The sequence below is a fragment of the Fusarium poae genome, chromosome 3 (assembly GCF_019609905.1).
Source record: "Fusarium poae strain DAOMC 252244 chromosome 3, whole genome shotgun sequence".
NCBI lineage: Eukaryota > Fungi > Ascomycota > Sordariomycetes > Hypocreales > Nectriaceae > Fusarium > Fusarium poae.
The window spans coordinates 595,630-622,042 of NC_058401.1; the positions used below are offsets into that span (position 1 = coordinate 595,630).

General features: G+C 46.1%; 10 protein-coding genes across 10 annotated transcripts; 4 read left to right on the forward strand and 6 right to left on the reverse strand.

Annotated features, from left to right (window-relative positions):
* Positions 1-420: 420 nt before the first annotated feature.
* On the forward strand, positions 421-4,590 carry FPOAC1_007572 (uncharacterized protein; the record flags this gene model as incomplete). The annotated part of the gene is made up of 1 exon (XM_044852024.1): positions 421-4,590. The coding sequence occupies one exon, from the start codon at positions 421-423 to the stop codon at positions 4,588-4,590; it is 4,170 nt and encodes a 1,389-aa protein (XP_044704694.1).
* A 345-nt stretch (positions 4,591-4,935) lies between these two features.
* Positions 4,936-6,616, reverse strand: FPOAC1_007573 (uncharacterized protein; the record flags this gene model as incomplete). Its single annotated transcript, XM_044852025.1, has 4 exons — positions 4,936-5,875; positions 5,924-6,253; positions 6,306-6,379; positions 6,428-6,616. The coding sequence occupies 4 exons, from the start codon at positions 6,614-6,616 to the stop codon at positions 4,936-4,938; spliced, it is 1,533 nt and encodes a 510-aa protein (XP_044704695.1).
* Positions 6,617-7,306: 690 nt separating this feature from the next.
* Positions 7,307-7,915, reverse strand: FPOAC1_007574 (uncharacterized protein; the record flags this gene model as incomplete). The annotated part of the gene is made up of 1 exon (XM_044852026.1): positions 7,307-7,915. The coding sequence occupies one exon, from the start codon at positions 7,913-7,915 to the stop codon at positions 7,307-7,309; it is 609 nt and encodes a 202-aa protein (XP_044704696.1).
* A 1,138-nt stretch (positions 7,916-9,053) lies between these two features.
* FPOAC1_007575 (uncharacterized protein) lies at positions 9,054-9,653 on the forward strand (the record flags this gene model as incomplete). The annotated part of the gene is made up of 1 exon (XM_044852027.1): positions 9,054-9,653. The coding sequence occupies one exon, from the start codon at positions 9,054-9,056 to the stop codon at positions 9,651-9,653; it is 600 nt and encodes a 199-aa protein (XP_044704697.1).
* Positions 9,654-10,789: 1,136 nt separating this feature from the next.
* On the forward strand, positions 10,790-11,272 carry FPOAC1_007576 (uncharacterized protein; the record flags this gene model as incomplete). Its single annotated transcript, XM_044852028.1, has 1 exon — positions 10,790-11,272. One exon carries the CDS (start codon positions 10,790-10,792, stop codon positions 11,270-11,272), a length of 483 nt encoding a protein of 160 aa, XP_044704698.1.
* Positions 11,273-11,610: 338 nt separating this feature from the next.
* Positions 11,611-12,282, reverse strand: FPOAC1_007577 (uncharacterized protein; the record flags this gene model as incomplete). The annotated part of the gene is made up of 1 exon (XM_044852029.1): positions 11,611-12,282. The coding sequence occupies one exon, from the start codon at positions 12,280-12,282 to the stop codon at positions 11,611-11,613; it is 672 nt and encodes a 223-aa protein (XP_044704699.1).
* A 288-nt stretch (positions 12,283-12,570) lies between these two features.
* Positions 12,571-13,815, reverse strand: FPOAC1_007578 (uncharacterized protein; the record flags this gene model as incomplete). Its single annotated transcript, XM_044852030.1, has 1 exon — positions 12,571-13,815. The coding sequence occupies one exon, from the start codon at positions 13,813-13,815 to the stop codon at positions 12,571-12,573; it is 1,245 nt and encodes a 414-aa protein (XP_044704700.1).
* A 5,208-nt stretch (positions 13,816-19,023) lies between these two features.
* On the reverse strand, positions 19,024-20,889 carry FPOAC1_007579 (uncharacterized protein; the record flags this gene model as incomplete). The annotated part of the gene is made up of 6 exons (XM_044852031.1): positions 19,024-19,077; positions 19,128-19,190; positions 19,244-19,862; positions 19,909-20,267; positions 20,326-20,423; positions 20,475-20,889. 6 exons carry the CDS (start codon positions 20,887-20,889, stop codon positions 19,024-19,026), a joined length of 1,608 nt encoding a protein of 535 aa, XP_044704701.1.
* A 2,197-nt stretch (positions 20,890-23,086) lies between these two features.
* On the reverse strand, positions 23,087-24,638 carry FPOAC1_007580 (uncharacterized protein; the record flags this gene model as incomplete). The annotated part of the gene is made up of 2 exons (XM_044852032.1): positions 23,087-24,311; positions 24,373-24,638. The coding sequence occupies 2 exons, from the start codon at positions 24,636-24,638 to the stop codon at positions 23,087-23,089; spliced, it is 1,491 nt and encodes a 496-aa protein (XP_044704702.1).
* Positions 24,639-25,462: 824 nt separating this feature from the next.
* On the forward strand, positions 25,463-26,218 carry FPOAC1_007581 (uncharacterized protein; the record flags this gene model as incomplete). Its single annotated transcript, XM_044852033.1, has 2 exons — positions 25,463-25,744; positions 25,802-26,218. 2 exons carry the CDS (start codon positions 25,463-25,465, stop codon positions 26,216-26,218), a joined length of 699 nt encoding a protein of 232 aa, XP_044704703.1.
* Between the last annotated feature and the right edge of the window lie 195 nt (positions 26,219-26,413).

The window sequence follows — 26,413 nt, forward strand, 5'->3', positions numbered from 1 at the left end:
GTCTTCACTACTGACCTCAATCAGCACTTTTCATTGGTCTTTGCATGAACACTTGATATTCAGCTGCGCCAGGTGTGTAGATCATTTCTTGTGATGGCCGACAACACATTTTTGCAGAGTGGATGAGACATGCATATCAGCAATATATTGATTACGATGTGTATGTACTGTGCGAGAACATCAGTGGGAAGGAACGAAACGAATCAAGACCGTGGACTATCAGCTGTAAATCCCTCAGTAAGAAGCGTCACTCATTTGCAACAGGCTATAACAGCACCAATAACAGGCCAGTAGTCCTTCCCCACTGCTAATATCTGTTAGAAAAGGCTGTTCTCTGAGTCTGAGTGTCTGAGATGAAGATTTCAATGTTATCACACAAGTCACACACCACAGAGAAAAGCTTGAATCGACCTACCGACAATGGACAATATCACCGAGAAGATAGCGAGGGTCACTGACCTGAGCACATACACTGACATCACACCGGAATATCTCAAGAAGGTGTTTGATGACATCGGCGGCAGCCCTGAGAAACTCCGCACCATCTTGAATTTGTGGTTCACCCCTGGCTTCAAGCCAAGCTTCATCGAACCACAGACCGATGCTTTCAGTGGGCTTCATGACATTGGCTTCATCGGTTCACCAGACGTGGACCAAACACCGCGACCGCTACGTTTGATAGACCTGGAAACCGGAAACATTGTCGATGTGTGGAATACTAGCCCTTTGGACGCTTATTGCATGTTGTCGCACCGATGGAAAGGCGACGAGATCACCTTGGCTCACATCAAACGAGCAAGAATGATGCACCTTGAGCGCACAAAAAACGGATCTCGCGATATTCCAGACAGTGACATCAGCATTGTCCTCGAACAATGCAAGCTTGATGTTCTGGAACAAGAAAACATAATCTTGTCTCTACTTGGCGACCGTTCAGAAGGCAAGACTGTCGGTGACTTACTAGCTATGAGCATTAATGCTGGAGGTGCCGCGAAAGAGCTCAATGACGCAAGGAAGGACCGAGACCGAAAGAAGTCGAACGTCGAGCGATCTAGAATGGAAAAGAACATGTTTGATCATCTCGCCGAGCGTATACAACAGAACATCGGCGGCAATAAGACAGCCGTCGCTGATCCGAGCCTTGCCGCAATCTCTGATGAAGCGGAAAGCGAGATTGCTGATTCTGGTGTTCCTGCGTCTTCGGTTGTCGATGAAGCGGAAGAAGAGTACGCAAAGGCCCAGCAAGCCTTCGAAGAAAAATGGGAGAGAAACAACAAGGCAAACGATGAAGCCATGTTCTTGCGCGACAATCGTCCACTTAGTGATTCTCTTAACGAGCTGGTACGCCTCCTCCAGCGTTGGAAATCAGCCATGAAACTGGATAGCTCGATGAAAGAGGCTCGTGAGATCTTCAGGACAAAGCTATACCCTAAGCGAGGGGCCTCCTACATCTGGTCTGATACCTGTTGTATTGACAAGCTGAATTACGGAGAACTGTCCCAATCACTCTCGCTCATGGGAGATTGGTACGCCAATGCTGAGTTCTGCCTCGTGCATCTTGATACAGACTTACGAGTTGAGGATGCGATTCGAAACTGGAACCTTTTCAAAGGGGAAATGGGTGAAGTGGACAAGGCGGGCAAGTCTCAGCAAGCTATTGCCAGCTTCAGCGCTATTGGAGTTGATGGACTTGAGTGGGCGACCCGGGCATGGACACTCCAAGAGCTGGTCATGAGTAAGATGGCCTTCTTCACCAATGCTGAGGGAAAGTTATTGAGTCGACCAGTGGAAAGTCTCGGATACGTCTATCCACTAATCCCTTTCATCGACATCTATATCGCTGGCAGCATAGCGGACATGTTCTCTAAGGACGTGACAAAAGAGACCACAACAAACACATTAAGGGCCATCGTGGATTCTGAGGCTCTCGAGTCACTCCTGGACAAGAATGATGTTGTGGTTGATAAAGATAGTGAAGATGAGAGTGCTTCAGAGAGAGTCAAGGACGGTTTGCGTCTTATATCCATTCTCCATGCTCTGGGCTTCGTATTTCCCACGGAGATGACAACTGAGACAGCTATACCTGAGATGACTCGTTCTGTGTATCTCTCAGCCTGGAATCTTGTCAAGGGTGGGCACGACGGGTCGAATGCTCGTGGGAGAGATGTTTTGCGCGAGTTGAAGAGCCAGATCACCTTCGAGCTTCAAACAGGAAACGTGACAGATGAGGATGAGGTGAAAGACAAGGCTAAGAACGAGGACAAGGCTGAGGCCGAAGCGCAATACGTCATCAATTTTCTGTTGTTTTCTCTTGTTGAGGCAACAAAGGGTCTAGTTGTCTCAGACCGGAACCTGATTGCAGAGTTCGGACGAGTGCATCAACTGGAGTCCTGGAAGCAAGGAATCACTCGCACCGGATTCTCGGCTCAGCAAGTTCTGCAGCTTTCTTGCCAACGGGAAGCCACCGTACCCGTTGATCACGTTTATTCTCTCATGGGAATTCTTGGTGTGCGTTTTCAGTCGTTCCACGCTGAGGGCTATGCCAAAGCCTTATCACGACTTCTAGATGAGGTCGTCATCAACCATAACGATGTCTCCGTCTTTAACTGGTCGGGAGTGGGTATGGGAAGTCCCGTTCGGGGTCGTTCCATGTACCCTGCTTTCCACGAGGCATATGTGAATGAGAAAGACCACGGTCGACGATACAACATGATGATCTCGACAGATGTGCAGAGGAAGCGCAAAGAGGTAATGCTGGCCTACAATGGTGTCATTACTTTGCTTCGAGACACTATCGATTGCATCAAATCCAAGGGCCGCGAAGGTCTTCCGTTGGAATGGGTGCAGCAGATATGCGCATTCCTTCGAGAGTCGAGTTTTGAAGTCCTTCGTCCGGAATTAGACAGCATTTCCAAGATTATTCGGTATATCCAGTTGTGCGGTTCCAGATCCTCTCCAACACAGACAGCACCCGAAACGAAAAAGTCCTTGGAGGGTAGCCCTTCATCGGGTCCTGGTGAAAATGTTGGATTTGGGCGGAGCTTTAGCAAGTCATCACTACCTACAATGAAGCTTCAGCCTAACCTCAAAACCCCAAAACTTCCCAGCTTTGGCTTTAGTGGGATCAGCAAACCGTCCTTTTCGAGACATCATTCGGAACCGGTAGAGAGTGACTCTAGTCCAGTGTTGGTCTCACAAGATCCGAAAAAGCTTGCAACACCTCAAGTACCTGAATGGCTGTCGCTGGATGATCAAGTGAAGACATACTTGGGAAGCTTGTCGTCTCCTGGTGCAGGTGGCAAAGCACAATGCGAATTGCCCATCAAAATCCAACAGCTTGATCCCAAGACATCTGAGCCACAGGCTGCAACGAAAAGTCAGGATTCAAGAACAGGCGACCTTGATGGTACCGAGGATCTGACATGTCCCAATCCTATTATCATTAATAGTTCTGGAATTGAAGGTATCTTTGACATACAACGCATCGTTGTTACTATGATCGACAGGGAGAAGCTCTCTAGACAGGTGGCACGAGCAACTAGCCCGAAACAAAAAATCTCAGGATGGTGCATCATTAGCACAGGCTTTGCCAGCGTGGTTGTCAACTTTGCCTGCGACCAACACCTTCTCAAGAAACAGCTCGATATCGAACAAGCAGTTCAAGACATGGTCATCAAAGAAGACCGAGCTAGCAAACTCCATGGCAACCTTGAGATCAAAGGATCTGCAAAGCCGAAAGAGCAGGATAGTTCTTCGTCTAAAGTTGATCGACCTAGCGACACTTCAAATGAGACCGACAAGAACAATGCCACCAGTTGGAAGCCTACAGAGGAGGAGAAAACCATCGTACGTATCCTAGATTTCATCCAGGAGCCCCAACTTCATCTTGTTGCCGGTGAATGGGTTCTGGCTCGTTTCTCTGGGGCGCGAGGAGCAAAGTGGTTTTTGTGCTACCTCGAGCTCGGCTCCACTCATTCCTTCTATGGTCATCGCATCGCAGCGAGCGATATTGATTTCGACAACTCGGCGATTGAGCCCGGGCTCATGAATGCCTGGAAAACCTACATGAATCGAAAAAAGAGAAAGATGTGCAATGTCTTGAACAAGTACATCAGCAGTTCAGCCAGTGCGACCAAAGGTCAAGAAAGACTAAATAAGAGTTCAAAGATTGCGAATGAGAACTATGCAAGGCTTTGGGATGCAGGGAATCAAGGTCTTGACAGGGTGATGAGTATGGGATCTTCCACATCGACCTCCTTGCCAACGCAGCCATTTGACGAGGGAGGCAATAAGAATACCAAGATCGAGGAGGATGCGGACTCGGAAGACGATGAAGTTCCTGGAGCGGGGCTTTTTGAGGATTTAATCGATCAGGGTAAAGAAGCAGCAACTGCTTTGGGCGAGTACACTGTTCTCGCTGTATATGAGAGGATATGTGAGATGCAGGCTAAACATCTGGACAAGCACCTGTCAACGTCGGTGTTGAAGAGGACACCCAAGAGTCTTCAGACTGCGGTTGAGAGTGTAGATGAGAACAAGGGTTTCCTACCAGCTATGTATCACTCTTCCAGACGGGTGCATATGTTTTGAGGGGGTAATGATTTTGACGGGAAGGGTATCACGCTCATCGTTACGGGACCATACCGTGCACCACTCGTACATGTCCTTCAACGTAGTTAGTTCTTCATTCATTCATTCGGGCATATATCACAATCTCAATTTATCAACCGTCGTTTGAAATTAACATGTGTCTAGTATTCTAATCTCAATTTGATTGCATGACTTGACCTTGTCCATTAGATCAATCATTTTGTAATAACAAATGCCTTTTATCGCCATCTAAGAACGACTCATTCGCTGTTTACACTAATTCTAGTTACATATAGCACTCTTTAATTCTCTTTTGATGTGGCTAGAAATTCGTTGCAAAATCTATCATGCACTACCAACACCGTGATTGTCCTCTTTGTCCTTTATATGCGAATTCTCCTGCTCCAGAGCCTCATCGTTATCTGCCGCGAACTTGCTTCGATGCCTCAACCTTTCTCCGTATCCTAGGAAGAGAAATGGTGTAAAAGCAAACAGACTCGCGATTGCCGCCAAGATGCTAGTTGCTACATTACTACCCAGACCAGTATACATCTGATGTGTAAAGAGTGGAAAGACTGCAGCGGCCAGGGTACGTGTGGTACTTATGGCACTAACAGCGCTGGCAGCATACTTGCCATAACTGTCAGTGGCGTATCCGAAAAGCACGTAACTAAAATCATTCGCACTGAAGCCAATCATCACCAGACCAATCATGCTTACAGGCCAGGGAACATTGGTTACACGTGGTGGAATGGTCCAGGCGAAGAGCCATAGAGCAATGGCAAGAGCAGGAGCCGAGATGGCAAAAGATGTGATTTTGGTCTCGGGTAGGATGCGTCGCTGTGTTTTGCGGTATTTCCTATAAAGATAGGCATCGTAGAAACGCGGCACAATGTTGAGTATCTCCCCGATCGCAATGGCAATGAATGCCAGGCTGGAGTTGTCCTCCGAAAAGTTAAAAGGCGACGCCGTGTATACAATCGTCAGTGATTCCGTCAAACCGTATATTAATCCGAATGCTATCGCACATAGGATGGCACAGAATAGCACCAAAGGGTCCGTGACAAGGAACTTCAAGGGTCGAAAGAGAGTGTTTTGTACAAACGAGGACACGGTGAGTTTTTCTCCCTCGGCATGATCAGGCTGCAAATCTTCTATGCCAGTCTCTTCGCGTATCTTTTCAACAATTTTGTCCAGTAGTTGGTCTGCGTTTGACTCTTTCGTGAAGATGCATGCAATGGCGGTAGCACCCATAACGATCGTGGAGACATAGTACACCCAACGCCTAGTTTCTCATCAGTCTAGAAAGTGTCTTACTTGCTTCACAACTTACCATCCTATGCTCGATGTAATGTATGTTGAGTAAATGGGCCCAAGTGCTAGACCCAGCATTCCAAGAAGGGTGTATATGTATACGACCCAGATCCTATGTTCCGCATTGTACATGTCATCGAAGTTGCCAAACGCAACAGTCGCAGGAATAGCGGCAGCCACGCCTTGAAAGAATCGACCAAAATATACAGCAATGATTGACGGTACTGCAGCCACAATTGCCGAGGAAATGCAGAAGAGGGTTGCTGCAAGGATATATATGGTTCGTCTGCCGAAGACTTCTGAGATTGGTGAGCAGAATATACCAGCAATAGTTTGGCCCAGCAAATATCTGTTTCAGGGTCAGTGTAAGACTTGACGTCACGATATATCTCGAGGCTTACATGGATACAAAAGCAAAATATGCCAATGTTCTGCTTATACCATATTCCTCTCGTGCTGAGGTCGCGGTAGCCGTCTGTAACGCCGTTAGCAGGTGATCAACTGCATCTGCACCTAGACTGACCCCAGAGGAGCTGATCGCCGTCATGTACATCTCCAGCCAGCATATGAGAGCGGCAGTGTATGTCTTGGTTGCAGAATTCCAATTCCGAGGGTGTTTTTCCGCATCTTCATCCCAACAAATACGATTGTCGCTGTCGATATGAACTCCTTTCCCTTTCACAGCCTTTTCAAGTGGACCACTAGTTGCCATTGTTGTTTTATCTCTTTAACCTTTTTTTATAGAGATTTTGGCACGAGTGGGTAAGTAGGGAGGGAAAGAGGTTTGTCAAGTGCCAAGTGCGATCCAAACCTGGTAACGAGAAGAATATGTGTAAACAGTTTCCGTCGCTGTAACAGATACAAGTCACAAAGCTCTGTGCATTATTGTCGAAGAGTATTGAAGAAACTAAAGTCCAAGGGACAGCCTAGGTAGTAGGCAGGCAAATCATAGCCGTAGCCCCGGCGCATCGATCCGACGGGTCATCGCGATCACGGCTAAAGCGCCAAAAGTGAAACCAGATTAGTGATCATCGACTCTGGCTCTTCATAGCCGTCCCTCCATTCCTATGCCCAATCAAAACACTAAAGGATGACGTTGAAGACTTTCCTGGTTGGAAGAAAACAGACTACGCATCGACCTAATCTCACTTACGAAGGGGCGGGAGTGAAGCCGTAACGATCTAAGAGAGATTACCCTTGAGTTAAATTTCCAAAATCGCTATTTAGTATCCAAAATCGCTACTTGATCAGATCAGTGAGGCGACATCACCTATGTCATCAGCACTATGTCTTCGTTCCGAGATTAACGACATGCATAGATTTGAACTCTCAATGAGTAATTACTGTTGGCTAGTGGGAGAGAATGTGCATAAGTCCCGAGCTAGATTTCTCCATTTCTATTTTAAACTATCTTGTATTGAATCGGTTTGAAGCTTCCTCCATTGGATTTGCCAGCTGAACAGGCAGTGATTGCGACAACAAGGTCCATCTCGGCGACAAAGTCGATGTGATCACCAGGCTTACTGATCGGTGGCTCCACTGTGAATTTGCCTGTCTTGCCGTCAACAGGCACATTCATGAAGCAATTAAAGGCGCAAGGGATGCGGTCCGGTGCGACGTCGTATCTCCCTAGTGCCAAAGAAAGGTTGCCGAAACATCCGTGGTGCGGCTCCTCGTGTCCATATATGATTCGAAAGGTATCTTTGGAACACGGGGTAAGCAGAAAGTCGTGTCGTCCGCAAGTGTCGTTGACGATTTTTAGCATGACATTGCTGCGGTTTGAGTAGAGTGGGTGGCCAGTTGTCAGATATATGGTGTCTGCGTAGTCAAAGGTGCGTCCATTCGAGATAACTTCGTCAGTGTCCTCGCGATTGAACGCCACGAGGTCAGAGACTTGGCCGCCCTTTGGATCAATGACTAACAAATGTTGGCCTTTGTTGAGGAGGAATGAAGTGCCTGTGCGTGGCGCAAGTTCGATCGTCCCATCAGTTAGATGTCTAGTGTCCTCCATTGTAGTCGATAAATAAGGCAAGCTACTCCAAGTTCAATGTTAAAGATTGAATCGCGTATTCAAATACCAAAGGTGTTCCAGATGCAGAAGGTATTCTGGTTATACTACGTTTAGTAGCAATAGTGTTTGGATCAATGTTAATCAGAAATGACAACATCATTCAATGTGAATGGATGATGCGAGGATGCAGGGTCATGACCTCATCCACATTTCCCCAGCTTTTTCTTGGAGCCCCGCATTCCAGATGCCATCTGACATACACTAGGATCGAGACTCGCGTGTTGAAAGATCGATTTGTCGCGGGAAGACTAGTGTATCCAACCGCATGAATGATCCAAGGGAAAGAAGCCGGTGTGACTGTGCATTAGGAACTTCCAATAAAGTAGTTTATCGGAGCATAAGTCCCGATAGGTATGTGTGCAGCATCGCACACCGCATGCATCGTTTGGTTTTGGACTGGATCATGAGCAAGACAATGACAGAAAAGTGACATGATGATGTAAGAAACGCTATGTCACGGCTCTTTGTTCCATGTGTGATTTCTTGGCCAACCAATGTATCCAGGGCCTATCAACTTGGCCACTCAATATCAATGACACGTTCGGTTTATCCTCCGGCTTGTAGATCGATCCTTCAATAGACGTTTTTATATTGCTAATATTATGACACCTAGTATAAGTTGAAAGAACGCTACCTTGAAGCTACCCGGCTTGTTCTGGTTTTCGATATTCAAACATAATTGATCTTCTAGCATCATGCAGCTCGCAATCAATGCCGTCCTTTTCGTTGTCGCATTCCTAATATTATCTCATTTAATACAATTTCAAAGGACTATCGACCAGCTCATAAAGAAATTGAGATTCGCAACAAAAGATCTCAAGCTTAGAAAAACATTCCCTTCAAGACGGGACGCGGGTGTCTTCACCTCGGAACTGTTTTCAAATTCACACATAGAGCTATTGACGAGGTTTGTTTCTATCATAGTCGATTTTCATTGCGAAGCTGACATGTTATCAGAGATAACGTCGAAGGACGATTCGACAACAATTCTTGGCAAGGACTTGCGTATCATGATTTCAAAAGCACGATATTAGCCAAGGGGAATCGCGCCAAAACATTTCCATGCGTATATGCAACAATGGGCTATCGATCAGGCGATCACCGTTTTGTGTTTCTCGAGTCAGATAATCCGTCCGAGCCACGTAATGTACGCAAGGTAGCGCTAGCTCTCGCCGAGTACCTACGCATCTCAACGTCCTTGGGTCCAAACACTTCCCTTGTTATCATCGGGGCACCCTCCGAGAAGGAACGTACAGTCGAAGAGCATAATCGAACTTTTTGGGACATGCTTCGAGGCCTTCGTATTTGCGATCCGAAAGCTTGGCCATGCGACATTCCACAAGACACGGAGGATGCGAAATGGACATTCTGTTTCAGTGGAGAGCCAGTGTTCCCCGTCATGTTGACACCGGCCCACCAAGAACGTTGGAGCAGGCATATGAGTGTGCCACTAATTGCTATACAACCGAAATGGGTCCTGGACAAACTCCTTCAAACTCCCGAGAAACGAAAATCAGCACAAACCAAAGTTCGAAGCCTGTTGCAGAAGTACGATACGATAGGAATTAGTCCAGACTTGACCGACTATGGTGCGGCTGGTACAAGCGAGATTCGTCAGTTATGTCTACAGGATAAAAATGAGTCTGTTCAATGTCCATACCGCAATTTTGACAGCTAAATACCGTGGCTACGGTGGCCCTCCTATACCGTTGTAGAATATCGATGCAGGGTAACTTTACGTGGTATAGACCTCTTTGATATCTAACTGCCTAATAGTCTTGAATGGCCTATGAGGCATTTAGAGATTTAATGCTCAGTTATAATAAAATATTTTCTTTTTATTACCTTTTGATGTCACTTGGGAATTTTCCTGTAATTAATTATTTCTTAGCAGTTCTGCAATCCACTATGACCCACGAAATTTGAAGCGCAGCCCCTCTATTGTCGAATCAAAGGTACTTGGTACCTAGCATGACGAAAAAGTCAATATTTAGCATTACCTGCTATCGACCCGGTTCTTCAAGGCCAGGACTTGAGCAAATTGTTCTTGATCATGACTTGCAAAGTTTGATGAGGAAAGCTCAATTGCTTGCCTTTTTGGTGTTGTTGTCTTTGAAAGCTTTTATGCACAGCAAGTTCGGGTTCAGAAAAACTGCCAAGATAAACATTGAAGAGCCGGGAAATTGAAAGGGTGGATGCCAATGCTTAGCGGTCAGATAGTTCGATTTGCATCGGCAGTATGTTTATGCTAAATAAACAATGGAGAGAAGCTTGATATGGCTGATGATCTGTGCTCCCGTTAAAGTGAAAAATAGCAATGTTTCATCCCCGCGTAGCGTTAAGCTATAAATAACAATTTGCAGTCAGTTGATACTGCACAGACCGATAAATTAATAAAAACAAAGCAAATCAATTTACATTCACCTTTTATACGCAATACTAAGAAGTCCCTGCATAATTTTAAAGAGTCTTAAAATTGCATTCCGAGCAAAAAAAACTCATCTTATAGTACAGCGCACTAAGTGTGATAATACATTATTGCATGAATGAAACCTGTAATCAGTGAAACATCCTTTATGCGCATAACATCGATGGTGCGTTTTAGCGTCATTATCAAATTGAAAGGCTACTTATTATCTCTAGCCTAGAAAATGCAACTGAAGAGCGAGTTAATGGTTATTATGAAAGGGCCGCAAACCCAGTTTTATATCCCCAGTTAAACCTTTCATCCACCGTCGCCTCACTTTCTCTTCAACAACTTATTCATTTCTGTACACGACGCTCATTCAAACAGTTCATTCCACATTCATTTCAATGTTTTCAATGACCAACAACTCCAAGTCTCAAAAGGCAGAAGAATTGCCTGAAGATGATGCAGTGTCATCATCATCAACAACTCCCAAGGCTCGTCCAACCTCATCTGGTACCATGCTGGATTTGGCGACGACTCGAAAGGCGGCTTCACAGCAATATGCGCAAGCTGCAAAGGCCGAAAAAGCATATCGCATCAAGAAAAAGGCGACTCTGGCTCGAGCAAACTACAACGAGACCAAAGAACATTTCCGCGAAGCCTTTTCTCACTTCAAACTTGCTTTCAAGGGACTCTTTTCGGTCATTGCAAACTTTACCTACTTGATCAGCGAGAAACGTCAGATGAGGAAACAAGCAGCAGAGAAGAAGGCACGCGAAAGGAACCTAGAGCGAAGGAAGAAGCTTGAGGAGCAGTTGGCAAAGGCGGCAGAGGCGGAAGCGGGTGAAAGCAACGAGGGGAATAAAGACAAGGATGATGACGAGTAAGAGTCATGTTGTATGAGAGCTGGGGGGCCAATTCGACGTTCACTTTCCTTTGTATTAGTTTATATCTCTGTGATTTCCTTAATTTAGTTTTTAATACCTTTTGAAAAACCTCGTCTGATACATGACTACTCTTCCCCATGCCCCTTCGGTACAAAAAAGGTGTTGCGCGAAATGTCTATGGTCAATTGCTAGTCTTGACATTGGAACTAATCAATTCAACGCTACATACTCTCCGAGAACTTTTAATGTTTGGCGTATGATAATACCTCATCACACAACTTTTACTAATTCCTGCTTTTGGTTATGTTGTATTGTGATATCTGTGGTGGCATATTTACTCATGGCCATAGAGCTTCCTTGACCCAATCAGACTTGGCCGCATCCCAAGAATAATTTAGACGTTGGTGCAGGCGATCACTAGAAGCTTGCCAGAACTCTACCGTATCGGGCGAGACTGCATATACTACCCACCCTTCCGAACTCAATTCTCCTCCTTTGCTTTCATGTCTGCGCAAACCGTCTCTCAAACTCTCGTCCATTTCTTGGGGATTGCGCATTGGTTGACTTTGCTTTGAGACAATAGCAGTCATCTTGGCCAAAGTAGATCGAGCAGCGAAATCGGCATCGCATTCGCTTCTGGGTAAAGATACAGCTCGTCCACGCAAACGAATTTGACGGCCTATTTTTGACCAGTAGAAAGTGAGTGCGACATTGTTGTTGGCCGAGATCTGTCGACCCTTGGGGCTATCTGCCTTGATTGCAAAGTGCCAACCACGATCATCAACATTTTTAAGGATAAGCACGCGACCATCAGGTCGACCATCCTCATCAGTTGTTGAGAGCGTGACGGCATGCGGCTCCGAAACTCCGTACTCAATGGCTTCGTCCAACCATGCTTCAAATGCCTGTTGCGGTGTGTCAGGGAAGGAGTCAAAATTTGGTTTGGGATGTGACGATCCCTCCAACACTTTGAGAGCCCGCAGTTTGGATTGCAGTGTGTGAGATGCCATTGTCCCTGTGTCGGATAGAGTAGTTAAGTCACGTGACAATTTTTATATGTATACTTCGGGACTTAGGCCTCGGAAATCTCCAAATAATTAAGTCACGTGGAAGCATAGAGAGCTGGAAATACGTCGAGTAGCTGTTCTTTGATGGAGGAAAATATGTAGTTCTTATACCCGGTGACCCATGGCTAGATCGGGTTATACTGCGAATGAGTAATCAGAGGGGTCCGATATCGGGTGCTACTATCTTGATTTCAATTATTCCCGCAGCGAATCAACGACTGAGGGTCGATATCATATGACAGTCTTCTCAAAATTGAAATTCCATGTCGTCTTCTTGTTCCCTTGAGCATCCGAAGAACCTTTGATACCCACGTGCTGCAAGAGACTCGGTACGATGGCATACTTCTTCAAGGCTTGGTCATCGGCGAACTTCTCGATAAGAGAATCACCTGCAATTTGGCTCGGTGCTCCATGTAGTGCCTTTTCCAAATCAAGGAGATGATGCTTTGGTATCACAAGACCTTGTGCACAACAGCCATAGTTGGACATTTCCCGGATACCATCTTTGTATGGATCGACAGTTAATCTACCAGCCAGGAAGTAGAGTGTCGTAAAAGAGATTACCCAGACGGTCAGGTGTAGTACATCATGACTATGAGCCATGAAATAGGAGATATTACACCTTCGACGCACGTCCACTGCAACAACAACAACAATGTATAGGCAGAGTACTGTGACGTAGAAACATAACGAGCGGGCAAGGTATTTAGGCCATTCTTCTGAGTTCCAGCCGAGGTATGTTTCTGAGTAGAAGAGCCGGAGATAAAGCCACTTTCCCGTTGTACCTATCCGTTCAAGGTATGTCAAGCCGTCTAGTAGCCGACTGGCCCAGTGACGAGCAGCGATGACATCGTCTTCCATAAGGGCGAAGTACCCTGCTCCTGATGTACGACAATCTTCCATCAGGGTCGCGTAATCACGGTGTACTCGGTCGTTTCTCGATAGCGTCTCACCATTGTTCGGCTTGATCGGTTGTACGTAGTGATATGCATCAGGCACTACCGGAGAAGAAGCATTGCCATACAAGAGAATCTCATCAGCTAGTTGATGAAGCCACCTTTGACCAAATGCTGGATGACTTGACGGGTCATCGTCAGCTAGCAAGACGACAATGCGAAGGGCATTTCTTTCCCTAGTGTCTAGGCCCTCCGTCAGGGACGCTAGAGTTCTCGGCAGGAAATGATGTTTCCCTCGCTTGACACTGGGAATTCCAACACATATTCTCTTGTCTTGAGCTCGTGTGCCAACATCATTGTTTATCTTATAATCGATTGGAGCGTGGTCGATGATATGGAGGAGATGGTCGGCTTCCTTTGCTCTTAGGTCCGTGTAACGAGTTTGGTAAGCTTTTTGGGAATTGTAGAAAAAGGAGGATGGATCGTAGTAGGTATAAAGTCTACAAAGCTGGAACAGAGATAACCAAATGGTAGCCAAAATGGCGTACACAGTAAGGACTCGGGTGCGTCCCAGAAGCATGATTGGCAACACTGTATCCTCTCAATATCCAGCATAGTTTTTCTCTACGGTGTTATGGCCATCTAGTCTTATACCTGGGTATACAAAGAGTACTTGGATGCGGGAATTTGGCTGGTCATGGGTTGATCACTCGATGTATCTAGCGTCGGCCGCCGCGTGGGTTCTGACTGAACGAGATCAACAGCTCGGGGACCATTTTGAGGCTTGGCAGGCTGACGAATCTCTACAAATACGAGTATTCTGAGCTCGTTACCGCCATTCTCCGATCAATGGCTCTATTGCGCTCAAGCTACAATCGTCACGCTTCGTCAACTGTCGAGGTTCGTGTAGTATGGAGCCTTGATGCTAAAGGACACTATGTGTATACTTTGACCTTGATAAGAATACCTATGTCTATGATACCAATTCTCAAAGCATTGAGACTAGGCGAAATTTTCAAGAATAATAATGTATTACTTTTTCATATTTAACCTTCCTCATGCAATGGTTCTGGGGGGAATGACTTGCATCCTGTGACCGAACCAGGATATAGAAGCATAAACCCCTTTTAGCAGCACTGTGCAGCGACTAGAAATTTCTAATCAGTATTCTCACTTTCCAGGTGTTTGAATGAATATGGGGAAACAGTTACGTACTGAGAATCATGAATTTAGAAAGAATACCATTGTCACGCTTGTCTGGGCCAATCTCATGGTGGATACGGCAATCCGTGGTTTACTGCAATTCTTGGAAGGATGAGGCTGTGAAGCTACAAATTCAGTCTATTGTTGTCTACCCTGCTAGTCTAGTTATGATATCACTTGTTTCCAGGTTATTGCGCCTTATAAGGCTATCATAGTATAGTACTTATAGTATTAAGAGAATAAGTATAATATTTAGAGTACACCAGCCTTGTTACACAACTATATTTAAACCCAGATTCGTATTCCTTGTTTTTAAAAATCCAATTAGCATTAGATGTCAGGTGCCACAAAGATGAAAATAGTACCACGTTTCCGTAGGTCATGTACTAAAAGCTTTCTGCTCATATACTCCCCAATCCAGCTCTCTGATCATAAAATAACTGCATTGATAATTTTCAAACAGTTGGCGAGTCAGTCGACTTGTCATCATACCCATGGCTGAATGTAATGGCTGGAACCTCTCTCAGTGCATCGCTGCATGGCTAATGGAACAACCCTGTTGATATGAATTGGGACAGAAATGGATTTGCTATCCGTACTTTGCAAGGTTATACGAATGAACAGACTGTCGATCGCGTGGCTATGCTGGGATTTGCTCGTTCGATTGGTGCAAGAAGCGGCCGACTCGGTTAAGACGGCTCAGCCTTTCAGATAAAAGCAAAGGTAAATTTAACTCGGAACATGTAGGAAGAGAAGAGCAAGACAAACAGGGCTGTATAGAGTAACATCGTCTTGATTTTGTCTTGACAAGATACTAAGCCACGAACTGCCGATTGCCATCTTCGAACTGCACATCAGTTAATCACTTGCCTCTCAATTCGCCTACTTAACAATCATTTTTAACAGCCGCACTTCTCCAAGCCACGTATCTATTCGATATCCAACACCCAAAGGACCGTTATATTAAGTCATGTCTTTAGTTTTGTGCAATAAGGGTGGATCTTCGGTTTAACTATTACCATGTGTTAACCACTACTCGTTGGCTAGCCGGGAGGGGGTGCCAACTAAGCAAGCTTAGTTGGCCACAAAAGTATGAGACAAGGCGAAAAGTGTGAGACATCCCGGAAGATGCCCACTTGGCGTGATTTGCACCAAAATACCATTTTTTTCAATCAAATGACACTCAAATCTTGTCAAAATAGGCTCAAACTGATGAAAAGGCGTAGTTTGAAGCTTCTATTGATTTATTGGCTATTTCAGAGTGGGAGAAATGACTGCGACGGCTCTGGTGATGCTCTGGCAAGGGAAACAGCTTCCCTGCCAAAATGTGCCGTATATCTGTTTTCTTAGCCAATAAGGCTATCTTCTTGTGCCGTTCTTATTCCCCTGATGATATCACGAAGTGACTCATGAAGCTGCGTGTGGTGTTGATAGGGACAAGGAGTTGAGGGAAGTGTAGGTAGTGATGACTCAGAGTCAGGTGCACAGGGCGGCGATGAGGGCATCTCGACTTCGCTGCCGCCGGCGACTTCAATTACAGGAAGAATCTCGTCTTCTTCATCCATTTCCTCGTGCTCGTGTGCTTGTGTGAGGTTGAAAGTGACCGTATCATCACTGTGAGGGAGGCCGGTGAGATCAACGGCGCTGAGGGGCTTCGCGGCATACTGTGCCTTGCGGATAGCTTCACGCACATCATCAGGGAGTTGTGTATCTATCATATAGCCGTCAGTCTCTTCTTTCAGTGCTTGAGTCATTTGTGAACGCTGTGTATCCATAGATAAATAGTCATATTGCTTCCCTGTGTGCTCCAACCACTGCTTGAACTGCAGCCTCTTTGGTATGCCGTTGACGATAACTTCTTTATTCTCTCGCCACTCATCCTTGAGGCGGTTCATCTCCTTGATGATGACAGATCGTGTGAATCGTATACCCTGCTTATGTTGCTTCTTCTTATCGTCGGCGATAGCCTCCTCTTGTTGATCTCGCAGATCTTGCAGCGATACTGTAGGAATAAGGTCAGAGACGGTCTTTGCGCGGCGGCCTCGCTTTCTCTCGTGATACCGCTTTTCGATGCGAGTTCTTCGATCATCCACGTACTTTTTGATAACATCCTCAAGCACCACAGCTTCATGAACGATGTTGCGAATGTGCCGGAGCCCTGCGAGCGTAGGAGAACTGAGGATATCGTGATATCGCTCGCCGATGGTCTCGGCGGTGCTGGAAGCGGCGTGAAATCGCATATCTGAGGGAAGAAGTGAGAAATGAGCAGGCGTGAAGGTCTTCTTCTTCTTGAGCTGCTTCCTGAGAAGATGTTCTATGGCAGGTCGGTCTGTGGGAGGGTAGATGCCCGTTTTTGGAAGCCCGAGATGATGTGAGCGGCAGTGAGGCCTTCATTAAAGATCTCCTGATTTTGGTGAGAAAAGGGGCCTTTTTCGGTGAAGGCTGATTAAGAAGGCACATACCTGAAAAGCTCCTGCAAAGGCACGCCGGCCAAAGGTAAGATTTCCCTTCCGCAACGCCTCACGAAGCTTCTTCTGATGCGCTTCCTTCAGAGAATTGAAATACGCCTACATCCATCGGCTGGAGTATATGCGTTGAATGAGGCGGAAGAAATGCTACGAGAATATTGAACTTTATCATATATTCTCGTAATTCGAATGAGCCGTGGCCTGTGAAGCCGTCGATAACGAGCAGCCGCCATACAGCCTCATCATCAGGCCTCGCCGCGGGAGGCATATCGTGAGTAACCAAGCGGTTATTTGTATCCTGAAGGTGCTCATTACACCCAAACCACTCTTCAAAATCAAGCTGACGTTGCTGTACAGTAGCAGATTTCTCCCACGAGCATCGGTTGAAGTGCTTCGCCCACTCGAGCGTTATCGCCGCACTTGAGAATGCCGAGTCTGACTGAGCGAAGCGCATATCAGGATCACCTTCAATGAACGCCCACTCAAGCGTTGGCAACGACTTGAAGATCAGCCAGGGGGCGTTGTTGCGCCGGCTGCGTTGCCTGAGCCGATGACTGTGCAAGTCTCGCGATCTTGCGGAGAAAATACCTCTGTTGCTGACTTCTTCTTGGTGCGTACAACGAGGCATTCCATCTTATCTCGTAGCATTCCGACTCTAACTCCTGCTTCATCTGCATTCCAGGTCTCTGATGCACCGATATTGTACTTCGTCATCACATCGCTGAGGCGTTGGAACCACTCCTTCGTATCATCAACGCCGCCTTCCTCATATTCGGCACGCGAAGCTTCTCTCGACTTCAATACCGATTTCGCAAGCTCAGGATGATCATCGCGGAAGCGAGAGTACCACATCTTGCTCACAGGTCTCGCATCAGGATCACGGCGGCGCCGCAGAGTAAGTGCTGCATCTTCTATTTCCCACTTGGAGGCAGGCAGGCCTGACTTTCCATCCAGATGATATAACACACGATAGCTTCTTCTTCCTCATCCGTGAGTTGCCGCGGGCGCCCCATCTTAGGATCGACAACATCCTCATAATCTACGGTATTCGCAGCCTCAATTCTCTTGACGATGCAGCCGATAGATGCACGAGCAGAGCCGGCATATCGAGCTTCAGCAGCACGAAGAGTCAGTGGCTTCTTTGGGCGGCCGGCAGCATCACGATTGAGACCGCGGCGAAGTCGCTGGCGTGAAAGAACAACGGCCTGAGCAGCTCTCAGATTTGATTGTGAGGGCATAATTTTGATGGACGTGATATATGACTTTTTTACTGATTGATGTCCTAGAAATCATTGGTTTTGGCGGGCAAAAGTCATGATTTTGCGACAGCAGCCTGTGCGGGGTTGTCTCACACTTTTCGCCTTGTCTCATACTTTTGTGGCCAACTAAGCTTGCTTAGTTGGCACCCCCTCCCGGCTAGCCAACGAGTACTTTTAAACTTCTTATCGATAACCCCGCATAATATTTCACCTCAATCAATCGCGTCTATCTTCCAACGACAACAACATCATGTCTAATGCCTAGACAACCCCCTACATGCACTTCTACGGATGAAACTTTGATCTCGTAGTGATATCAAAAGCGTCTCACTTTGCTGGGTTATACTAAGACCCCGACAATAGATTTCTGACATTTCGCGACCTTGTGAACAAGGTGCATTTATGTTTTGCTAAGTCTTTAACTTTTTATTAGCTACAAAGGATATAGACTTATTTACTACACAAAAGATTATCAATGTATTATGTTCCCTGTTATTACTATAGAAATTAACTTTTTAACTTTGTAATTCTTTTAATTCTTTAGCATTATATATAGTATAATTACCTAAAATTTTAAAAAAATACTAAGTTCTTTTAGACAAGAGACAGCCAGTTATTAAACTGTCCCTATACATGGCCTGGTCTGAACATGACAAGGTTCTCTGCGTGGACGTCCAAGATGACACCGAGTCCACAGCAGAAAAAGCAACTTTCCAAATCCTGCCAGTATTTTCCACCGCAATGATGAACAGAAAAGATCCAAAGGATGAGATCAGCTTTGCATAAGTAGACAAAGACCCAACACTGCGCGAGATACTATACGCTGGGTCCCATGACGGGTATAATACGGGAATATGCCTAAATCTCGCGACGCGTGACGCGTACGTGGAAATTTTCAATGATCCAAACACCCTAGATGACAATGTAAGTTTCCACTCCACTGCTAAAGTAAAGGTACTTACAGCGTTGAAGATATCAAGAGGCTTCTCAGGGTTGACGATGCTAAAGTTGAACCGTCGTAACAGCTATTACTCATGTTAGTCTGAGCATAACTCATTACTCAGTAGTACAAACTTACTTCAACAAATATTTTATTCAACTCCATGATTGCAACAGGCTTGCCCAGACATTGCCACTTTCCACTTGAGAAAACAAGTCCAACATTCTCAATCATTGCCTCTAATTGTTCGGCGTTGGCATTTAGCCATCGCTCTGGTCGGAAGACGCTTGCATCCGGACCGAAAACCTTTTTGGAATGGTAGACTCCAAAGGGAGATATTCCGATCTGAGTACCTCCGGGAATGAACATGCCGTTGATAGTGTCACCTTCTTCCGGGACCGCCTTGTAGAGCTGTCCTGCTGCAGGGACCTTGATTCTGAGTCCTTCTTGGATGGTGGCTTGAAGAAAAGGCAAGTTGCGAGCTTCCGCATCAGTGATAGGTGCTGAAATTGTTCCAGCCCGGGCAGCATCATCGATCTCCTGTTGCAGTCGTCTGTACGCGTCTGGATTAGTCAAAAGGCATACCATTATCATGCGAATGGTAGTGGAAGTTGTTTCACTTCCAGCAACGACATTCAGTAGTGATTCTCGAGACGTCTGTTCCTGGCTGAGTCCGTTCTTGATAAAGGACCCCAGCATGTCAGCATGCGGAGCCGCGCCTGGTGCAAACCGTTCTGCAACCTTCTTATTGGCAACACTACATAAAGTCAGTCTTGTCTAATAGTTCTCGAGAAACCTCATACCCGATAAAGGCACCAAACCCAACCTTGTCAGTATCCTTTGGCACAAGACCACTGAACAAACGAGAGTGAAGCAGTGATATCATCCATGGTAGATTCGCCATGGTAACGGTGAACGGAAAGTAAGCCCTTGTAATTTTGAGAAAGTCAAACACGTCTTCGTCCTTTGTCAAATATCCAAAAGGTTGTCCAAAGGCCAGATCGCTGATGACGTCGAGAGTGAAAAATTGGGCTTTCTGAGCAAAGTCCACCGGACGGTATACATCTTCCGTGGACAAGTACTTTGTTTCGAGAAGCGTAATAAAACTGGCGATCACCGAGTCGACAGAGCGTTCCAGGGAAGGGTTTTCTTTTCCGGAGTACTGAAGGCAAGGTTCAGTTCATTAGTGCACCTCCGAGATTGCAAAGAAAGGGACGTACACCAGCTGCCATTTTGTTACGCAGCTTCCTGTGAGCTTCTTCATCTCGCATCGAAAACAGGTTGTCTTTACCTGGCTCAAAGCGCATAGACTCAAACCCTGAAGATGTCAGTATGTTGCCTAGACACTATTCATAATGCCTTTATATACATGGTGATCTCGTATAAGATGAACGACCGGAGTGGATTCTTCTGAGGAGCTTGGCGTCGTCTGTTGCCAACTCATTGGGCCCAATGCGAACTAGGGATCCTACATCAAGTGACTTAGTAACTATGTCGAAATGAAATGACAGGGCGATATCATCCATACCGTGCTTTTCAACAGCAGCTTGTATCTCCATAGGCAGTTGTGCCCTCATCGATCCTCTCAGTAACCATAGTCTCGAGAAACTTGCCAAAAACGGCCCTGGTATATGAGATAATCGATGCCACGCTCTGAGTGAGTCCACGACGAAGATGACAAAAAGACTGATAAATGCAATACCAATGGTGGCCTTGGGCTCATCAGTGATAAGTTGGACGATATCACGCACCAGCCCTGCCGAGCTATCACTTTCTTTGCTCATCTTGCCTATATCATAAGCTCAAAAATGATGTTTGAAAAAGACGAGTTCGTTCTTTTAGAGAAATGACAAGTCTCTTATTTGTGTATGTAGTAGTCTCCCATATTGGTAATACCTCCGACTGTAAGCGCTCAACAGAGAGAAAGTGGAGACGAAAGAGGGTTGATCTGCAGATGTGCGGTGCAGCATTTCCATCAGAATTGTTACAATTGGTTGCATATATGCAGTGTCCGAGCGTGCAAGGCCACGTCAAAGTCCCTCAGCATGGTAATAGTCCACAACAGGAAACGAAGGTCCGTGCCCCAAGAGTAAACTATAACGAATTCAGCTTGATGGAATCTTTATTATATCTCTTCATACCATATAGGTTATCCTTCATAACTCTAACAATCGTTTGACAGTACAAGTGTGGGATATTGAACTCAACCCGTAGGCCTCGATCAGCTTTGGGGGTATCGAAAAAGAGTTCCGCTAATAAATAAAGTGAAAACATAGATCATAGCATCCTCCAGGGTACAACGTGGCATGTCTCACACAGACATTCTATACTAGTCGTGTTGGATTTGGTAAATGCCGGCCGGCTCTTGTGATCCACAACGCAGTACAGCTTAGGGAACAAATTTCAAACATCAAATCAAACCCTTCCATAGCTCTTTTTCACAAACAGTTGGATCCACTTGTTCTCCGGTGCTTGTTCGTAGCTCTGTGATAGTATAATGATTTACGTCACCCGGCTATGATACTCTCTTGTTATTTGGTTGTCTCCATTTAGTTGCCTATCTTTTGAATGGTAGATGGACAAAGTTGATTGCACCTTTACCTGGAGCCCTGTCTATGGCCATTGCCGTCGTGAAATTCGTCGAAATCTAACACGACTAGACTTTGCGCCGCCAGGGGTACTCTCTACTCAGCATAACAGTCGCTGATTACCGAGAACTTTCTAAGAAGTCCTTTATCCAGAAAAAACAACGAGAGCTCACATCTAAGGATAGAGATGGAGTCTCCACGAAATGGGCCTGGTATCAATCGTCCAAAGGAATCTTTTTTTTTTTTTTTTTTTGTGTAAAGTGACCTTTCATTGACCCTGGTCTTAGGTGTCCAAAGGAATCATCGTGTAGCACTTTAAAAGGCATGCGCATGCAACCAATTAATGGCTAAGTTCTTTGTGGTCCAATACAATTTATATCTACGTTTCCAATAATGCTGCAAGATACCAAGACAGGTAGTCCTCGCATTACCAAAACCCAAAGATAGACTTGAGATCATTTGATGCACGTGTATTCTTTTGTATCAGCTCTCCCTTCTTTCCATCACCCGTCACCAATGCGACAATGCACCGAGACAGCCCTCTGAGTACCGGCAGCGATTACATTCCCTCTGCCAGGCCTTATATCCAGTAGTCACACAGCGATTCATATCGTGGTTTTAACGATTCCTCCGCAGAAGCTAGGTACGCGATACTCTGCAACGTATCCGGATGATGATCTCCAAGTACTTGTCGACGCAGCTCTAGGGTGGTTTGATGCAGCAAGAAAGCTTCCTTGTATCGGCACTGGGAGTGATATACTGTCGCGAGGGATGCCATTGTCCACAATGTATGCGGATGCTTCTCCCCGAGCATATGTTTCTGAATTTGCAACGCTCTATCGTTTAGCTTCTCGGCCTCGTCGTATCGGCATTGTACATTGTATGTTGTCGCGAGGGATGACATGAGCCATACTGTATCAGGATGCTCCTCCCCGCATACTTCTTGTTGGATTGCCAGTGCTTTGCTTTTAAGTTTCTCGGCCTCATCATATCGACATTGATGATGGTATGTTGTTGCGAGGGATGCCATGGTCTTGGTCGTTCTTTCATCCCTTTCTCCAAACCTATCTTTTTGTAGTCCTAGTACACCTTGATAGATTACTTCAGCCTCGTCATATTGACGCTGCCGAAAGCATGCCGTCGCAAGGGATGCCATGCTCCTGATTGTATCTGGATGTCTGTCCCCAAGGACCTGCCGTCGAAGTTTCAATACTTCATCCTTTAACCTCTTTTCTTCCCCATATCGCCCCAGGTGGTGGTAAGTTGCTGCAAGATCGGCTATACTCTGAATCGTATCGGGATGATTTTCGCCATGAACCTCTTTCCGGAGTTCCAACACACGAGTATCTATAGGCTCTTTCTCTTTCCAACGCCCCCGGTTGCGCAGGAAAATTCATACTTTGGCCAGTAGATTTCCTGTCTCGATCCTCATCTTACCGATCTCTGCCCATTCACTCACTTGAATGGCATGTGTAAGGTACTGTTCACACATTGCCCAGGAAGATGGTTGTGATACTGGGAAAAGATCATCGACCACCTGTAGCGCTCTACCACAATAATATACCTCATCATCGTTGACTTCGCTCTCTTCCTCGGACGCTTTGCTGTTGATAGTCACTGCAGGTTGCCTCATGCATAGCGTATATCGTATTGCCTCCTGCACTAGCTTGTGCATCTCGTACCTCCGGTCACCATCTTCTGCCCTTCGAAGGCGCAGAAAAGAAAACTCTTTTAGCCGCGTGATAGCTTCTAAGACCTCAAGCTCTAAGACGTCTCCATTCGTATCTCTAGAGTCCATACCAGAAGCATCATTGACAAGACGACGAGCTACTGTTTCTGACAGCAGCTTTTGCGGTATATTCTGATGATCTACATACGCAATTATATGTAGCATCTGGTATGACATCTCGCTTTCAGTTCGAACTCTTTGTATGGAGATATTCCATGTTTCAAGCACGCTATTTGGCACCTCAGGCCGTCGATATCGGTCTTTATCGGTTTTCTTAAGTATCTCCCATCGAGTCTGTCCTTGTCTAAGAAGATGTAGGTATTGCTGGCCGGTAATTGATGTTCGCTGCATATAGGCGCCGGCTTGCGATATCGCGAGGGGTAGATATTGCAACTCTTCCAGAAGACTAAACACTCCTTCCTCCTCTTGGGTCAATATGTCTCCTCTGGTCTTTGTAAGCAGCATCGTTGCTTCGTCTATAGCCATCGACTGCACCTCGATACCTTGACATGATTCGACAATCGTAGTACCGATGTGCGCATCTCGGCTCGTCCAGAGCACAGTCCCCTGCGATGCTCGAGGAACATAGCTAAAGAGGGCCTCGTGGATCGCTTTTCCATCTTTGTCTGCTTGTTGGCCAACCCCAAATAACCTCAGGTCATCAGCATTATCAAGGATGAGAACCCATTTCGGTCGTCTTTCAATCTCGCTACGCACTACATCAAGCAGAACCGTTCCTTCCAGTCTGTCATCAACCCCAAGCTTCTTGCCAATCGTTTTATAATCGGCGAGAAAAGTTGCTTCGCTCTCGGCATGGACCCAGAATATGCAACATTCTGCGTCCTTGTCGCCGCGTTGATAGGCGTAGTCTAGAGCAATTTGAGTTTTACTTTGTTTATTATTAGCCCTTCGTAGTAACGTTTGATAACAAAGTAAAGGTATGCACTTACCCTGATCCTCCTAGACCCCAGAGTGCTGCCCAGTGCCCGGAAGTCGGCGGCAAAAGCTTAGCTACCTTGTTGATAACTTCGGGCCGATGGACGAAATGCTCGTTGCGGGGATAAGGGATAACGCGAACTACTCCATCACGAGCCAGCAAGTGGGGTGGCGTGCCATAATAGATATTCCCTTGAATATTCCCCTGGTGAATGATGGTATGGTCACGGAACTGGCTGTGACTGACCTCGCGCTGGTCCTGTAACTTGTTTACTGGCATCTTTAGTTTGAGTTAGATAGATATTTGTTTTTTATGATCTCTTAAGCTTTAGATATAGATATAGCGGTAAGAGGGAATGCTGACATGACTAGATGTTATTTTCCAGGTGATGTTATTGATGCCTCATCATTAAGGCTGTTGCTATATCTACACGCAAGGGGTTGAAAAAAGACGTCGGTCAGCGTTAAACCCATTTGGTCGAATTGTGGTTAGTGTGGGTGTGTCTCGAAGTCTGATAGCTTTGATTGACGCAGCCTCGTCACTTTTGTCTTTTGTTTACAGTATTTTACACATTAGTTTGTCCCTGTAAATACTTCCTTGGATGGAATAAATCAGACCCATTAGAACACGCACTGAATCCTGCTTAATTGTGGATCATCTAACGGTCTTCATCCTTGTTTCTACCGGCATAACAAGGATTTGTTTGCTGTTGTAATTAGCGTCTCCGCCACGTTTGTCAATATGAAACGATTAGCGTGAACTTTGGGGCGGAAGCCGGCACGTAGAATTCCATGATTGGATCTGAAAGGAAGGTCAATTCGGTTATCGTGGAGGAGATTACGGTTACAAGGTACTGGAAACACGCGGCCATGGAAGCCGAAAGTCTGGAACATACCACATAGAACTTCCATATGATGACAGGTGGGGGTTGGTTGTAGCTTGTGGCATGCCTTGGAGATGACAGGACCACAGAATGATCTGAAACGAGATTACTTGGCATTATATAAGGACGACTTCTCTTCATCAGAGAGCTCATCACAATTCGCATCACATTCTCTTACTTGTCACTTCAACCTATTTTTCACTTTTTCCATCATTTCAGAATGTTCGCGAGCTACCTTGTCACCCTCTTGTCCGTCGCCTCGACGGTTGCCAACGCCGCGGCCGTAACGCCAGTCTTCACTGGCCTCGGAACCCGTTACGGCGATGCCGACGGCTGCACTGAGGAAGATTGCTGGCAGGGCGGTGCTTGCAGTTTCGTTGGATACGACTTGCCACCTGGTATCGACGGAAGCACTTGTGTCTCTGACGAGATTTGGAACAAGGGTGCCAACTGTGGTGGTTGCATCGAGGTTACGTACAAGAGCAAGACTCTCAAGATTATGGTAAGTTGTAGGAAATCATGAAATCACAAAGAACCACAGCTAATGCATGATTTTCAGGTCACCAATAGAACTGGAGGCGACAAGAACCATCTTGACATGACCCCCGCAACATGGAACAAGCTTACCAACAACATGAAGGGAGGCGGCGTTGACGGCATCAAGTGGAAGTGGATCGAGTGCCCTCTCCGCTCCGCTCCTCTCCAAGTCCACATGCACGGTGGCGCCTCCAAGTACTGGTTCGCCGCTACAATCGAGAACATGACCCACCGTGTCAAGGCTGTCCATGTCAGTACCGACAGTGGAAAGACCTGGAAGGCGTGCTATCTCAAGAACCCCAACATGTGGATGCTTGACGGTACTCTGCCTAGTGATTCTGCTTGGGTCCGCGTTACCAGTGTGAACAACAAGCAGGTTGTTGTCAAGAACGTCGCACTCAAGAGTGGTCAAGTCACCAAGGGTACTGCTAACTTTTAAGCTGAAGTTCTATGAGACACGGGAGCTGCTATAGGTTGGATGGACATTGAGTCACACATTCTTGTATATAAATTTGATACCTTGTGCTATACTGGCATTGGAACAAGGTATATTAGTCTATAACTGTCGTCGCAACGCCAAAAGCTAGATGCAGGGCGCAGGACATAATAAACACAATGCGACGAAGCACCAAGT